The sequence below is a fragment of the Wolffia australiana genome, chromosome 2, assembly GCF_029677425.1.
Source record: "Wolffia australiana isolate 7733 chromosome 2, ASM2967742v1".
In the NCBI taxonomy this organism is placed as follows: Eukaryota; Viridiplantae; Streptophyta; class Magnoliopsida; order Alismatales; family Araceae; genus Wolffia; species Wolffia australiana.
In genome coordinates, this window is record NC_135836.1 from 19927987 (window position 1) to 19943309 (window position 15323).

General features: G+C 39.1%; 1 protein-coding gene across 1 annotated transcript in view; it reads right to left on the reverse strand.

The window, feature by feature from the left end:
• Positions 1–15323, reverse strand: part of LOC144700010 (WD-40 repeat family protein / beige-like protein) — a 62707-nt gene that overhangs the window by 2995 nt on the left and 44389 nt on the right. Inside the window, exons 11-28 of the mRNA XM_078571375.1 lie at positions 11965–12049; positions 11561–11755; positions 10036–10569; positions 9821–9964; positions 3997–4485; positions 3345–3487; positions 3115–3184; positions 2950–3033; positions 2816–2872; positions 2636–2704; positions 2477–2563; positions 2280–2396; positions 1944–2093; positions 1608–1692; positions 1411–1531; positions 1214–1310; positions 1005–1118; positions 332–698 (exon numbers count right to left, since the gene is read on the reverse strand). Of these exons, the coding sequence (XP_078427501.1) occupies positions 332–698; positions 1005–1118; positions 1214–1310; positions 1411–1531; positions 1608–1692; positions 1944–2093; positions 2280–2396; positions 2477–2563; positions 2636–2704; positions 2816–2872; positions 2950–3033; positions 3115–3184; positions 3345–3487; positions 3997–4485; positions 9821–9964; positions 10036–10569; positions 11561–11755; positions 11965–12049 (3008 nt within the window). The remainder of the gene's footprint in view (positions 1–331; positions 699–1004; positions 1119–1213; positions 1311–1410; positions 1532–1607; positions 1693–1943; positions 2094–2279; positions 2397–2476; positions 2564–2635; positions 2705–2815; positions 2873–2949; positions 3034–3114; positions 3185–3344; positions 3488–3996; positions 4486–9820; positions 9965–10035; positions 10570–11560; positions 11756–11964; positions 12050–15323) is intronic.

Consider the following 15323-nt stretch of genomic DNA (forward strand, 5'->3'; position numbering starts at 1 on the left):
ATGATGACAAAATCATCATCATCATCATCACAATTGTCATCCCACCGTCAACGATATATTCACTTCATTTCAAAATTACTTGATTACATTTATTTGTGGTTTGTCATTAGTAGTCTGCCTTCAACTGCACTTAGACTATTCCATAAGTCATGCTCGCAAATGTTGAAATAACCAGCTGTCTTTCAAGTTCTTACACTTAGATACGTCAGTTTCAAATTTTCCCGTGACTTTATGCTAGTTTTTTTTTGAAGAAAATGCGCTAGTTTTTTTAAAAAGAATGAAAATAAAATTCTTACAACAATATAAGGTGATGAAAATAAAAGAATGGTACCTGTGATTATCTCTTTGTCCCATGTTATGGCAACAATAGCCGAGCTTGTGATTCCTGACGCTGGAAACGCAAATGCTCGAGGGAACTGCCACTCTTCTGGGTTTGAGCTGGTCCCCTTAAACATGCGCATGAAGGCTCCATTGGAGGATCCACCGATGGGTTTGCCGTGTTGAAAGAGGAAAGGCAGCCCGTGGCCATCTGGCATGTTTGGTTGCCACTTGTGGACAGCCACATGGGCTGCAGGAGCATTGACATCTACGACCACAAGGGAGTCCTGAGATGCCAAAATGGCAGTCGCAGGCAAGTTGCAACGCTCTGAATTTGGAACGGTGTAGGGTTTGATCTCCCTTGGGTTTCGAAAGATTGTCTGGACAACATTAGAGTCTAAAAATCAGTAGTTCAGGATGGGTGAAGAATGAAGTATACCATTCCTAAAAGTAAAAATTATCCCAAATTTTTTTGGAAGTATTTGGACAGAGTTCAATATTTCATTCATATAAGGTATGCACATGATCATATGATCATATGAAGGATGAATAATGTTGACCGACTTTTAATGCTTAAAAAGAGCAACTTCATAGAAAAATCCATCACAGAGCAGTTTCTAGCCTTGGATAACATCACATGACCAACCTAACACGAGCATAATTTTTTCAAAAAATGATCAATATACCTGTAAACGAAGAACTTCCACTAGTGGTCGTTTCTTCAAATGTGGAACTGTCAGAAGCTGCGAGGGTGTCTGTCCGAAATACGCAATTTGATCCTGTGTAGCATGCCGTTGGATCTACGCAGAGAGTTTAGCCAAACAAAAACCCAAATAATTCTGGTCATTAAAATGAATTTGAAGGTTCACATTTAACCTCTAAAAAGAATACTCACTGGGTCAGAAATCTTGTCGACATCAATCGTTCCTTCATATGTTATGTAAAAGAACACATTGTTTGCAACAATAGCTTCTTTCCCTCTTTGTTTGAAACTGTGCCGTGTTTCAGATTGTGACAAATATTGGTTAAAGAAAAGGTGATAACAATAAGAACGCTTCCCAGGAAATGATTGGGAATATTAAATAACCCTACCCGAAAATCAAATCAATCCATTCATGCAAATGCTCAGAAACGTGTTCGCTCTCAAGAGCCATCCGGTGCTTCTGAATAAAATCAACTGGACTTTCCGCCCAAGGAGGAAGATGAACAGAGTCTATATGTGAAGAAATGGGGAAAGTAAGGACGACATCATAACAGCACTCTTGTGTATATCTAAGATGAAGAAGCACCTATTTTTTCTCCAAGTTGTGTTTTCCCAAAGTCAATGGAGTTAATGTTCATCAAAACTTCAGGCAAATAAAACAGCTCCGGAACCTAGGATGAAGGCATTAGTGCCAAATAACTATATAACTCATAAGACATAAGAAAAATAATGTAGGATGTAAGGATAGATTATAGAATGGAAAAAAGTATAACTAAAAAATATAACAAATGAAGAAAAAATACAAGATAAATAATAATGGCTGACGAGGAAGCAAAAACACATGCAAGAAAAAATACTATTCCAAGGGAAAAAAATCATTCATCAAAAAGTTTTTTTTGAATGAATCATAAAGAAGTAATACCAGCTCCTTCACATCACTCATGTCCTCGAGAACACCATTCCAGGTCTCACCAATGTCAGAGAACATCCGGTCGGCGTGATCAAAATTTCCACCTTGGAGTTGGATGGCAAGAGTAGTGAACGGTTCCACTCTAACAAGATAATGCAACACCTGTAAATGCCAGATGTCGACATAAGAATGAATGTTAATATATAAGGCTGAGATTTTGCCACAATTTGAGATTTTTTGAAGAAGAATTTACTTCCCATCTACAGAAAGGAGACCCACATGGTTTTCATGAAAAAAATCTGGCTTAATGAGTAATATTTCAAAAAAGTGTTTCAAGATCAAACTTACAATTCCTGCACTGGAGTAATGTGAGCCATAGTGAAACTTGGGAATGACTGGGTCATCAAAGCTGGAATATCTCTCTATGAACTTCTCTAGTCTCTCTGGATTCAATGCACCGACCGGCTGCAAGCATGCAGACCATGTATAGAGCTACAACATAATGAAAACTATGATTACACTTGCATTTATGTGTTTCAGTGTACCTTTGAGAGATCTCTGTATGAAGAAGGATTTGTAAGATCCAAACATTTTGAGGTGTAGTCTGACAGAATCCACGGAAAAACTGGATACTGCAAATAATCCACAAGAAATACATATAATTTATTACTACTAGTGTTTGAAAACAAGTCCAGAAAGTCAACCTGCGTGATATCATTGTAACTACGCCCGGCCAAAGTGTTCAGCTCCATAAGATATTCAAAATTGCTCAACTGTCAGAAAAATATGATCCAGTCTAGCTCACTTAATGATTACCACAAGTACACAAAATAAAAGGTTTGCAAAACAATTTCACAGAGGAGCTTCTCAAGTACTCTCACTACCTCCCATCGGGACCAGCGTTCCATAAGCTGCGTTCTATGGAGAAGATGCTCAGGCCTCTACAGTCATCATAATAAGGGGACAGTAAACCTTCCTATAATAAGACAACAGGGGAATGAAACCACTTTAAACAAACCTGAGTTGCAAGAAATATATTATTCAAATGAGGTGGCTGCACCCTAAGAATTGCCCGATATGCATTCCGACGTCCTTCCGTGCTCTACAGATAAGCAGAAGATATCTTAGAAATTTGGATGTGGACAAGGAAAATAATTTAAAAAAGCCACAATTCAACTTATACCCCAAAGTCAAAGAAAACGTTTGTTTGATCAACCATAAATAGTTCCAAGGCACTCCTCCTCAGAAGATACCTGCAAAAATGATAGGTTGTATAAAGGAATAATGATAACTGACACAAAAAAAGAACACTGGAAATACAGGTTGAGCCTGCCTAAAGAGAGAAAAGAAAACCAACAGCTGTGGGATATTACTCTTGGGAATGGACATGAAATACGGAAAAATATTGACTACCTTCTACTGAAAACTTGGTAAAGGGACGATAATGGCCAACTCCTGTCCTTGTCTTGTTGGTCGCTTTGTTCAGTGGAAGATCCTCGATCATCTACATTATTGTCTTGACGAGAAACTATAAAATTAATTCTCGAAGTAGTGATCTGCATAGGATCCGTTTCATATGTTAAAATTGAAAAATCAATCATGCAAGAATATTTTTTAGGAATTAACTCAAACAAAAATTGAATGTTTTTAAAAAAACTCAACATTGAAGTTTTCCTCTTCCTCTGCCTAAAACAAAAAATCCGCGTCAACCTTGAGTAGATTTATGACAACCAAATACACAGTTGAACAAACAATCTCACATCTGAATAGGCACCCAAATCTTTATTCATCATGGCCTAATTCCACTATCTCTCTCTCTCTCTCACAACCTTTCCTACATGTATTCACAAATGTTCTCTAGGTCAAATGGGGAAGATTGTACATAAGAAACTAACAGACAATGCACACAATAACTGGCGTTACACATGATGAGCATGACGTTTTACATTGAAACAATTTATTCTTACAAAAAATACAGTTCTGAGTCGAAACTATCATGAAAGTCCCATACTGAGTGCCAAACAAAGATGAATGAATTAATTTAAAGCATAGATGTTCAACTTACCTGGAACATACCACGTATGACCCTTAATGGCCTCACCATGAAAGATAAAAGTTCAAGTACCATTATTTCCTCTGATTCACTAGGTACATTGCCAAAGGCGACTACTGATTCTTTGGCAGAGAGATTCTCATTTGCAGATTCCAGGGAAATATGCAAATCGCCTCTTTGATTCTGTTCATAAGATTGTTCTTGCTTCCCATAATTCGGGCTTGAGCTGACAAGCTCTGATTCATTATGCTCATCATATTCATATCCTTCTGCCACAGACTCTGCATTGGCAACAATTGCAGATGTGGAAGAAGAAAATTCAGTTGGAATTGAAGATTCAATGATGGTTTGACATGAATCTGATGGATCATCAGGAGGTGACAGTGGCCCTCTGTCTTCATCATTAGCTGCAGCACCAAAATGGTCAGAACCTTTATAGTTTCTCCGCAGAAATCTTCTCATCCTCGATGTATTCTCTGTGAAGTCTAATTTCCAGAACACCTGCATATTATTTATTAAGTAAAGAAGGTCAAATGATGTTAGTAAAATCAACAAAAACAGACTTCAAGTTGATTCCAAACTTTTCCATATTTGTTTTGGGCATAAGAAGAAGCCAGAAAAGATAATTACGTGGGTGGTTAAAATCAGAAAGTCAGACCCATGCAACTGGCTTAGTTTGCCTAAACTTCTTAAGAAACTACTAAGTACCACGGAACTTCCCAAATATAAATGCTCCCCGTAAAAATGTATTTACTTTTATTATTCATATTTTCCCTTTGTTAGTACTACTCTGGATACTTTTATCAGAATATTTTAAGAATCTTAACCAGAGGAACTGTTAAGCGGAGGACATTACTTCTAATTTGATGTTTTATTTCTTCCTCTTATTGTTGCACCTACGTTTAAGTGACTTATTCATGAAAGTCTGTATAATGTCACTTCAAATTGTCTCTTAAGTGTATTTAAGCCCCTGACTCTAAGTAAAAAATATGCTTTTCTTGTAATATTAGTAAAAAAATGTTTTTCTGCTTCGAAACCTAACGCATGGATGCTGGCAGTTTTCTGTTCTGCTCCAGCAGAACTGACAGTGTATCAGGGCCATGGCTTAAAGGTTCCTGATATGTTGCTGATCATCATAAGCCTCCACCAGAGGGAAAAGGAAGTTTTTAAGTGGGATACTATCTAGAACGGCAGTCAAATTCCTTCAAATACCATGATGGAGCAAAATAGTTCAACTGGCCTTGGAGTAACTTCAGATGGGCAGGACTATGGAGAGAAGCCACTCTCCATGAAGATTCTACATCAATTGTCTAAGGTACCTGAGAAAGTTAAATTCTCTGGTATGAACTTCTATCAGTGGCAGAATGCTGACAATGAAGGAGAGGTGCTTAGTAAGCATCTGGTGAATGACCCAGTGGCAGAAGATAGCCCCATGTTTGAAGCATGAGACACTGAGGAAGCCTTTATCCAAACATGGATCTTTGGCACCCTAGCCTCCAAAGCGTATGATAACTTTCTTGACATTGGTACTATGAAGCAGATGTGGGATCAGATCCACATGAATTTGTTCTGAGAAAAATGATTCTTTATGAGAACTAGGAGAGGGGGTGTAGGTGATGAAACATCGAGATTCGGGGATCATACGTACAGTGGCACCTTAGTCAACTATCTATTGCATCCAAGAAGATAGCTCCATAGACCATTAAAGTAGAGCCAACAGCGTTGGACTGAAGTGATGGAGTTGATTGATTTCCTCGCAACTGAGCTGATCTCCCACACAAGATGATGGATCAACTGCGGATGGCTGGGCTATCCCAACAAGAAGATGAAGTGAGCAAGGAGGAATGGCCATAACTGGTACTGATGTTGTAAGTAAAGAGACTGGAGAAGCCGGGTTGGTCACTGAGTGGCTTTGGTGGGTATTCTTAGGCTGCATCTTGAAGCAATTCTCCATGGCATGGCTACATTTCAAAGAGAAGGAACTCCATTGGTTCCTTTACCAGGCAATGCTGACTTCAAGACTGAGGGAGCCATGTGTGGCTACATCACTCCATGGGATGGCATATGAGATGACCCTCAGATAGGTATAGGCCAAGATTTCTCAATCGTTGGAGAGCCATCGCTGGTTTAGAGTAAAATATGCAAAGGTGTGCCTCTTCAATCCAAACAATATGAAAGGCCTACTGATAGGTCAAAACTTTTTCCTGATGGATAAGTTGGTTGGGCAAAAATTCATACTCCAGATTCAATCGCATGAGGAATTTGGACAATTGGAGTTGAAGAACATACCCATGATCAACCGAGTTGGGATCAGAGGCATGTAGTAATGCAACTCAGGCCATAAAGAAGTTAATCCAGTGCTTTGTTCCAAAAAAAATTGCTGACCTTGGAACAAATTTGTGGAGCAAGTCAAAAGATTATATATAATTGGCCAACTTATTTTACAAATGGAATTTTTGAGCAGTGTTCCTATCTCCTTGGTTGAGTTGAGAAATAATAATTCACCAGCAAAGGATGGAGTGATTCTGTTAACGAGCTTGTGGTGAACAACACCCTCAACTTCTAGACAATGATCATAATGGGAAGCAGCGAGAAGTGGCGGATCTTCCAACAGGTGCTTCATATGCTTTTTTTAAAGGTGATTTTAACGTCCTTACACCATTGAAGAAGATGCAATCCTATAAAATCAAATTCAGGGGTTTCTGAGAAAGAGTATAGCGCCAGTGACTCAATGTTGGTGTCAATAGAGAACATGGCCCAAGAGAAGATTGGCAGCCGATGTAGCTAAGCCATCAGTGGTCATGAAATAACCTAACAGAAGATCAAGAATGATCAGTTGCACATATCTGGAGGGCATTGCAGCATGGTCAACACCAGTGCAGCCAACATGAGAAATGGTGGAGCCAACGAGAGCGGAGGCAGAAAGATGGAAGTGAAAGACAGCATGAGAAGCAATAAACACTGTAGCTAAAGCTGGGACAGATGATCCTACGCCGTGAAGATGTTTGGAGATCAAATCTGGAGGGCACCTCCAAGATTTGACTCTGATACCAAGAAGAAATCAAGAACAAAAGATTCTCTACCCACATTATCTGTTTTAGGGTTCTACTGCATATTTATAATGGGAAAGAGATAGAATACAAAGTTGGCCCACTATTACATAGAGAAAGAAGCCTACTCAACATCTCTTTATTCAGATAATCAGGTAGCTGTTTGCATAGCCTACAATGAAACATATTTTCTTTAACAAGAAAATGAAACACATCCAGGTTGATCATTACTTTCTTCACTCATGAGAGAATTCATAGACAGCTAACATCTCCAATTGTTATTCCATCTGGGAATCTACCTGCAGATCTTTTTAGTATAAATCCTGACAGATAACTTGGCACTTCTCTTGAAGGGAAGGTCTTTGTCCTTCAACAGATGGAACATAGTATGGTACTCATCATGCTCTATTATTTTTTTTGAAGAAAGGTAAAGGAGATCACGCAAAATCAGTGACAATCCTAATATGATAAATAAATATGACAGTTAAGTACACATTAAGCCTAATGGGCTGGCCCTGTCCTGTTCGTGGTCTTTTAAACCATCCAGATGCAAGGCTCATCACTGCTTGTACAACAGTGTCCATTGATGCTTCCCATCCGTTGAAGATGACTTTGTTCCTATGCAGCCATATTGCCCAGAGCACAATGAAGGGTCAATCGTGCCCCTCTCCCCCCTAAGTTGTATAGAGTCCCAGAAAGACTCCTCTGATGACACCAACCCTGCGGTTGGCTGGTAGATCCATACGGATCCAGCAAATGAACATTCAAAGAAGAGATGGCCCAGCTTTCTCTACCATTTGCTTACATAGCACACTCAGCCAAGGCTTTTAGAAGCCACCTCTTCCTGACAACTTTCATCACGAGCAATTTTCATTGGAGCAGCCAACAAAAGAACCTCATTTTAAAGGGGATCTTTTGTCTCCATAGGTGCGACACGCGCAGTTGATCCGTGGTTCTTCCCCTATGCGTCTGCAGCCAAGTCATGCTTAAGCATCCTGGACATAGAAGATATGCCTATCCAAGCCCATCCCTCCCATGTCCCTCTCAGTGGACGTTGGTGGATTAGGGTCTGCTGCATCCTCATATTGTCCTCCACTCTTTGGTCAGGCAGTGCGTTGACGAAGCATCGATTCCTTGCGCCATCCCAAACCGTGGCATCAGGGTTTTTTATAAGGCCGAACGTGCATGGGAGTTCTGTTTTTACTGTGCCCAGAGCCAACCATGCGTCTAGCCAAAAAAGGAATGTTGTGCCGTCCCTAGCTTAGCTTTGAGAATTCCTGGACTTGACCAAACTGCAACTGCATGACTCTCCCAGTCCAGCAGGATATATTGTCATGCTTCTATGATCATGCATACAATGTCTTGTTCCAGATATCTCGCACCTCCAGCAAGATCATTGGGCATACCTCTTGAATCATCTTGTTATAATGGCCGCTGCTTAGGGTTTGGTCAAGTCCAGACCGTGGACTTGACCAAACCCTAACATGCATGCATGTTTACCTCTTGGATCATCTTTACACAACATGCATGCATGCTGTGTAAAGAGCAGCTCTTTACACAACATTAGCTTTTTAAATACAAATCACAGACTGTGGTCGGCATTGTAACTGAGAGATCAGGATACATTAGAATATTCTGGAGGAGGTTTGCATCAGGATATGCTACATTGGTTGGAGGGAATCATGTAACCAAGAGAAGATCAGGATACATTAGAATATTCTGGAGGGTTGCATCAGGAAATGCTACATTGATTGGAGGGAATCTTGTAACCAAGAGAAGAAGAATGTAACATTTGGCAGCAAGGTCAAGTGTTAATCTGAAACCTTTATTTCTATAAATTTAATCTCATGAAAATGGGCCACGAATATAAGTGGCCCACACCTTTTCCCTGTTTTAAGTTCTTTATGTTATTTTGAATAGTGGGCCACCTTCTATGAGTGGCCCACTCAGAATCCTGAGACACTTGTTCCCACGAGCGAATAAGTGACTTAAGGCTAATGGGCCTTGGCCCCCTAATCTGTAAGCTGGTATTTAAACCAGCAGCTGGGATAGTGAAAGTGCTTTTTCCCGCCAATCTGTTTCTGAAACCCTAGCTTCAGGCAGTGCCACGAGAGAGAGAGGAGAGATTTTTTGGAGTCAGGCTAAGATCAAGAGTTGATGCAGAGTGCAGATAAATAGGATTGAGAATTTTTGAAGCACAGTGCATCCAATATTAGGACTCAATTGTTTTAGAATGCGACAATTGGTTGGCTATTCATATGGGGCACAATCCTGTGCAACAAGACCAAATGAAGCATTTCAAAGTGGAAAGGCACTTCGTGTAAGAAAAGGTGAACATAGGGTCATCTAGATCATATTCATTCCTCACAACAGGTGGCAGGTATCTTCACCACATGATTGCGATTCACACATTCAAGTATTTGACTAACAAGGGAACATAGAAAAATATCCACGCACCAGCCGAAGAGTATCAAGAATGCACTTCTCTGTGTCACTAATTTACTTGTAGATTCTTCTAGATCTAGTCATCCTTGAAGATCTTACACTAATCCAATTTGTATATTTTATAGGGGGATCTGAATCAACTCTAGAACCTTATGAGTTTTCTTATTTATGGTGCTTCTTCACATTCTTGGAGCGACAGCCTGGGAACATAGGGTCAGTAAAACTCTTGAAGCTTACTAAAAGAGCATTGATATTTTTTTACAACCTTATTATGACCTTAAAATAAAATTAAGTAAATGATATTGAAAGCCCTCAAAAGATTGAAGCAAAATTTTACATACTCTTTCTGGATCAGCTAACTGGTCATCAAAGGGACCAAAAAATCTTTCCGACTCAACAAATAAATGAATTAGTTTTCTCCACGCGCAAATTCCAAGGCATGCTCGATGATGATCAAGGATATCAAGTTGGACACGTCTATCCATCTGCAAGGAAACAGACACGAGATGAATAAAAAATTAAGTTTAGAAGAACACTAGTGGAAAAGTTGTCTTACCTCAGATCGTTGGATATTCCTTGCCTTAGCAAAGCAAGCAACTAGCACGGCAACATATTTATCTGCCAAAGCGGAGAAATCCTTCATAACAACAGATGCCGAATTGGTCAACTGTAGGCACTCCATCCATGCTTCTACCATTGCCTCAGTGACAGTCCACCTCTTAGTACGTTCATTATCACTCAGATTTCTCCTTTGTGCTGATGTGGCCATAGCAACAGCACTTAGACCCCTCCCAGCAGCAACTCTGGTGTTTCTCTCAAGATTACGTGCAGCGGCATTTGAGGCTGCTCTATCTTTTGGAGCATAAGCTAATTTGTTAGATTGAACGACAGATTTCTGGAAGCTGGCCACTGTCTGAAACCTGACTTCCTTCTGATCAATTAGAGAAAAATCACGTCTAAGCATTTCCTTTTTTGTAGGGGTTGCTGTTTCTCCTCCAGCAGCACCAGCAGCAACCATTGCCAATGCCATTGCAGCTGGAGGCGATGCAAAGACAGCAGCCCATCCAGCAGTAATCATTGAAATGGCAGCCTAAAATCAAAAGAAGAAAATACTGATAACAACGCATTCTCAAAGTATAAAGCAGAAAATGTGTTAAAACAGAAAGAATTATCATCCATCACAGTGACTTTATAAATAAAGATCTCCCTTCATACTTTATTGCGACTATTGTAATATCATTACAAAAGACACCAGATACTTCCACCAAGCACTCCCAACAATGATGGAGCCATACTTGTTATCATTATGAATACCAGTAAAAACTTATTATTTGTCAGAAAAATATAATTCAATTCATCAAGATAAACCGAACGTAACATTTTCTGTTGATTACTGACCCTATCCAATTGACTTTAAAAAGGTAGTGACCACCGATACAAAATTAAAAAAGGGGAAATATTGGTATAAAGCACAAGGTTGGCTCGTACATATTCTCACACGATCTTAACAACGCAGTTATGGCAGTCTGGAATACATAGACACAGAAATTTTGGCAGAACAGATTTCGCAATTGTGAATAAGCAAACTCAGAATACCCAACAAGAGTCAAAAAAGATGGTTCAAAATTTTCAAACACATTTTAAGTAAGGGACCAAGAAAGAAATGTTAAATAGATCATGGATGCCTAACTCTGTCATTCCAACAAAAAACCAAAACCCCAAATCATTGGAAAGATGAGTTCAAAAGTGATGAAAATACGAAATAACTCGAAATTTGAGTTTAGTTGAATTTATATATATCTTTCCCTAACTAAAAAGTCTGTGTACAGACGTATTGGAGGTTACCTTGAACTCCAATGCAACAAACAAAACTCCAAACCATCTATAGCTAACTAAAATTATAGTTAACATGTTGCATGAAGTTGAGAACAGGAATCATGAGAGAGTCGATCATATCAGTCAAAGTTTTAAGTTTCTTATAAGTCACTACTGAACAACAAATTGTGTTTTATACGATCAAAATTTTGAATGAGAAACCAAAATATCAAATGGAGGTCGAAGTCAGGCCAAATAATGCTTACCTCCAGAGGGAGGGCATCTGCTGCTAATGCTTGTTCATCAACGAGGAAGGGATTCTGATCATCCAGAGAAGTGAGTTCATGAAGACCAGCAAGCAGTGGTCGCCAACGCCTTAAAATAGCAACTAAAGGTGGCAAAATTGCCTCCAAATAATGTTTGCGTATCGGCTTACGGTCCCTGCCTACAGCATGCCATACCTGTGAGTGGTAATGGAACAATGAGCTAGATAAATCTGAAAGACAAAAAACATAAATTCAAATGCTACCGAATGGAGGAAACATAAATCACAATGAGGCATCACAGAATCAAAATAAATGAAGTCTAGGAAATTCTTTATCAGACATTTTTCATCCAGTAGGAAAGCCAGAGGGGGAAAAACAGGTTCATCAAGGTAAAAGTAGCACACCTCGGAATATAGAATGGAGCATGCAACCAAAACCCTCTGCCGCCTGCTTTCTGATGTGGGCATGTTCAAAATGGGAGCAAGAACGCTGCAATAATTGAGTAAATGCAGTCTTCAATACTTCATAATTGACCATGGAGCAAAATACTAGAAATTGTGCACACAAAAAAATATATATAATCAACCTAACAAAGGGAACAATATGATTCCAATAATTCCCATCATAAGCACATGAGATCAGGAAACAATCTACTCAAAATTCACACGAAAATAACTTTATGAGTACCACATCAGATTTATCACCGCTCATGCTATAATTTAAGAAAAAGAAAAATTTAAGAAATCTTTGCTATAATTTTTCAAAAAATAAACAAATCACCATATGACTGGTATTCAAAACTAATGACGAACTGAGACTCATCTTTTTTTACAACAAAAGACTCATAATCTTTGTTAGATATAGGATGTATTTTCTACGGGCTAATTAGTGTGGGGCCCACTACCCGATTTAAATCGGGCTTATAACGGCTAGTAAAACTAGCCGTTAGAGACGGTTAAACTAGCCGTTATTCTACTTGTATAAATACCTACTTTGTGTAATTAAAAATTACATTTTCTCCTTTCAATCCTGCTTCTTCCTCTGTCTACCTAATCATCTCTCTCTCTCTCTCGCCCTCGCCACAAGGTAGATAGGCCAAATCGTCATGGAATCAGAGCAGGCCTGGTTGTTACTTTGTTTCGAGTTTATTTGCTACATTTAGATCATCCTACGGGAGGATCTCGACTTGCAGAAGCCAGGATCATCCCACGGGAGGATCTCGATCACGAGGCGCTATGGCTGATGAGTCAATGAAGCTCCAGGCTTCTGTTGTGTGGACTGCATCATCCGGGCACCAGTTGATAGTCCCTGATTGATGGCTGACACACCTCCCGGTACTTGCAAAGTGCAACATTTTCAAAGGCAACATGACTAAACTACCCCTAGGATCCTATCACAGACAATGCCAAAGATTTCCTGAACAATGGACTTCTAGAATTTGTTACTACTGAAGGCATAAAACATGAAACTTCATGTCCTTATACCCCACAACAAAATGGAGTAGCTGAAAGAAAACTTGGAGATATAGTAGACAAGGGAAGAACCCTACTGATCCAGGGAAATGTCCCAGCAAACCTATGGGGATTTGCAATCATGACAGCTACTCACTTGATAAATCGACTTCCTTCTAGGGTCCTAGATTTCAAAAGTCCCCTTGAACTAGTGGAAATGTACTATCCCAACGTGCGGTTGAAGACTGGATTACCTGTTAGAATATTTGGATGTGTTGGCTACGTATGCAATCATACACAAACAGAACGAGTTATCTACAAAAGGTTTGAAGTGCGTTTTTATTCGATATTCTGTTACTCAAAAGGGATACAAGTTATATCATCCAATTACCCGAAAGTACATTGTATCCAAGGATGTAAAATTTGATGAGAAATCATTTTACTATAAGCCGCACGGTACCGAGGCCCATAAAGACGTAATTCAGTTACTCACCAGTGAAGTAACACCAACCAAGAGTGGTGCAAGTGAAGTAACACCAAGTACGGATACCAACCAAGAGTCATGTGTCGAATTTAGATTACCGAAAAATGGATTTGATACTTCTCTTACTGGACCAGATGAAGAAGCTGCACATGAACCAGAAACTACACATGAAACAGAATCTACAGATCTGAGTCAACAAACTGAAATAGGAGTCACGACAGGACAATTCGAAGGGATACATCAATTGACCTCATATCCGAAATATTATGAGAGGAAGAAAAAGGAAAAATCAACAGAATTTGTGGATTTGAATGAATGGGGAAGAGAAGACAAGTTTACTGAAATGGAACAGGATAATGCTGGGACAGACTGGTCAATTGCCCTAAGAAAGGGAAAATGAGCCTGTGTGAAACGTGTACCATATTCATTGGTAAATTACTTGAATTTTAAACACGTCTCACCTGAATATAAAGTATTTCTCATCACAATACAAGACATTCAAATACCAAATCTCCAATTGAGGCTATGAAGAACATAAGATGGAAGTAAGCTATGGATGAGGAAATGAGGGCTCTACTACAGAATAATACATGGGAGATAGTTGATCGACCAAAAGACAAAAAATCAGTAGGCTGTAGATGGGTGTACACGATAAAGTGTAAGTCTGATGGTAGTCTAGACAGGTATAAGGCACGCCTGGTAGCCAGAGGGTATACTCAAACATATGGAATTGACTATCAAGAAACCTTTGCTCCAGTCGCAAAGATTAATACTATTAGAATTCTTATTTCCTTGGCAGTGAACTTGGATTGGCCACTAAATCAGTATGATATTAAAAATGCTTTTCTTAATGGGAATTTGAAGGAAGAAATCTACATGGATATTCCCCCTGGATATGAAGACCAACTAAGTCAGTGTAAGGTATGCCGACTTTGCAAGGCCCTGTATGGTTTGAAACAGTCACCCAGAGCATGGTTTGGAAAACTTGCCCAAGCTATGAAAAGTCTTGGCTACAATCAAAGTAATGGTGAACATACTATGTTTTTTAAACTCCAAACTGAAAGAATGATTACAATTTTATTAGTGTATGTGGATGACATTATCATTACTGGAAACGATCTTAGAGAAATCAAGAATCTTGAATATCATTTAGACAAAGACTTTAGAGTTAAACAATTAGGACCTCTAAAATATTTCTTAGGCATAGAATTTGCAAGATCAAGTAAAGGGGTACTAATGACACAACAGAAATATATTCTAGATATCCTAAATGAAACTAAACATATGAATTGTCATGTAAGTGAAACTCCAATTGAAGTCAACCACAAATTAACCATTAGTGAGAACGACCCTAAGGTAGAAATTAGTTCTTACCAAAATATTGAGGGAAAATTATTATATCTCTCACATACGCGACCGGACATATGTTATGCGGTAAATGTACTTAGTCAGATTATGCATTCACCTAGAAATTCTCATTTTCAGGCAGTTAACAGAATTCTCAGGTACTTGAAGGGAACCCCAGGATTGGGCATCACATACAGAAGGACAGGTAAGTTGGACTTTATTTTATACACCGATTCTGACTTTGCTGGGTCTCGTCTTGATTACAGGTCTACAACTGGATATTGCACATTCCTTGGAGGAAACATAGTAACATGGAGAAGTAAAAAACAGAGTGTAGTTTCAAAGTCAAGTACTGAAGCTGAGTTCAGAGCAATGTCAAAGGGAATCGATGAAGCAATTTGGATCAAAAGCCTACTTGATGACTGGAAGGTTACGTATTCAAGACCAATCATTATCCGCTGCGACAACAAGTCCACCATCA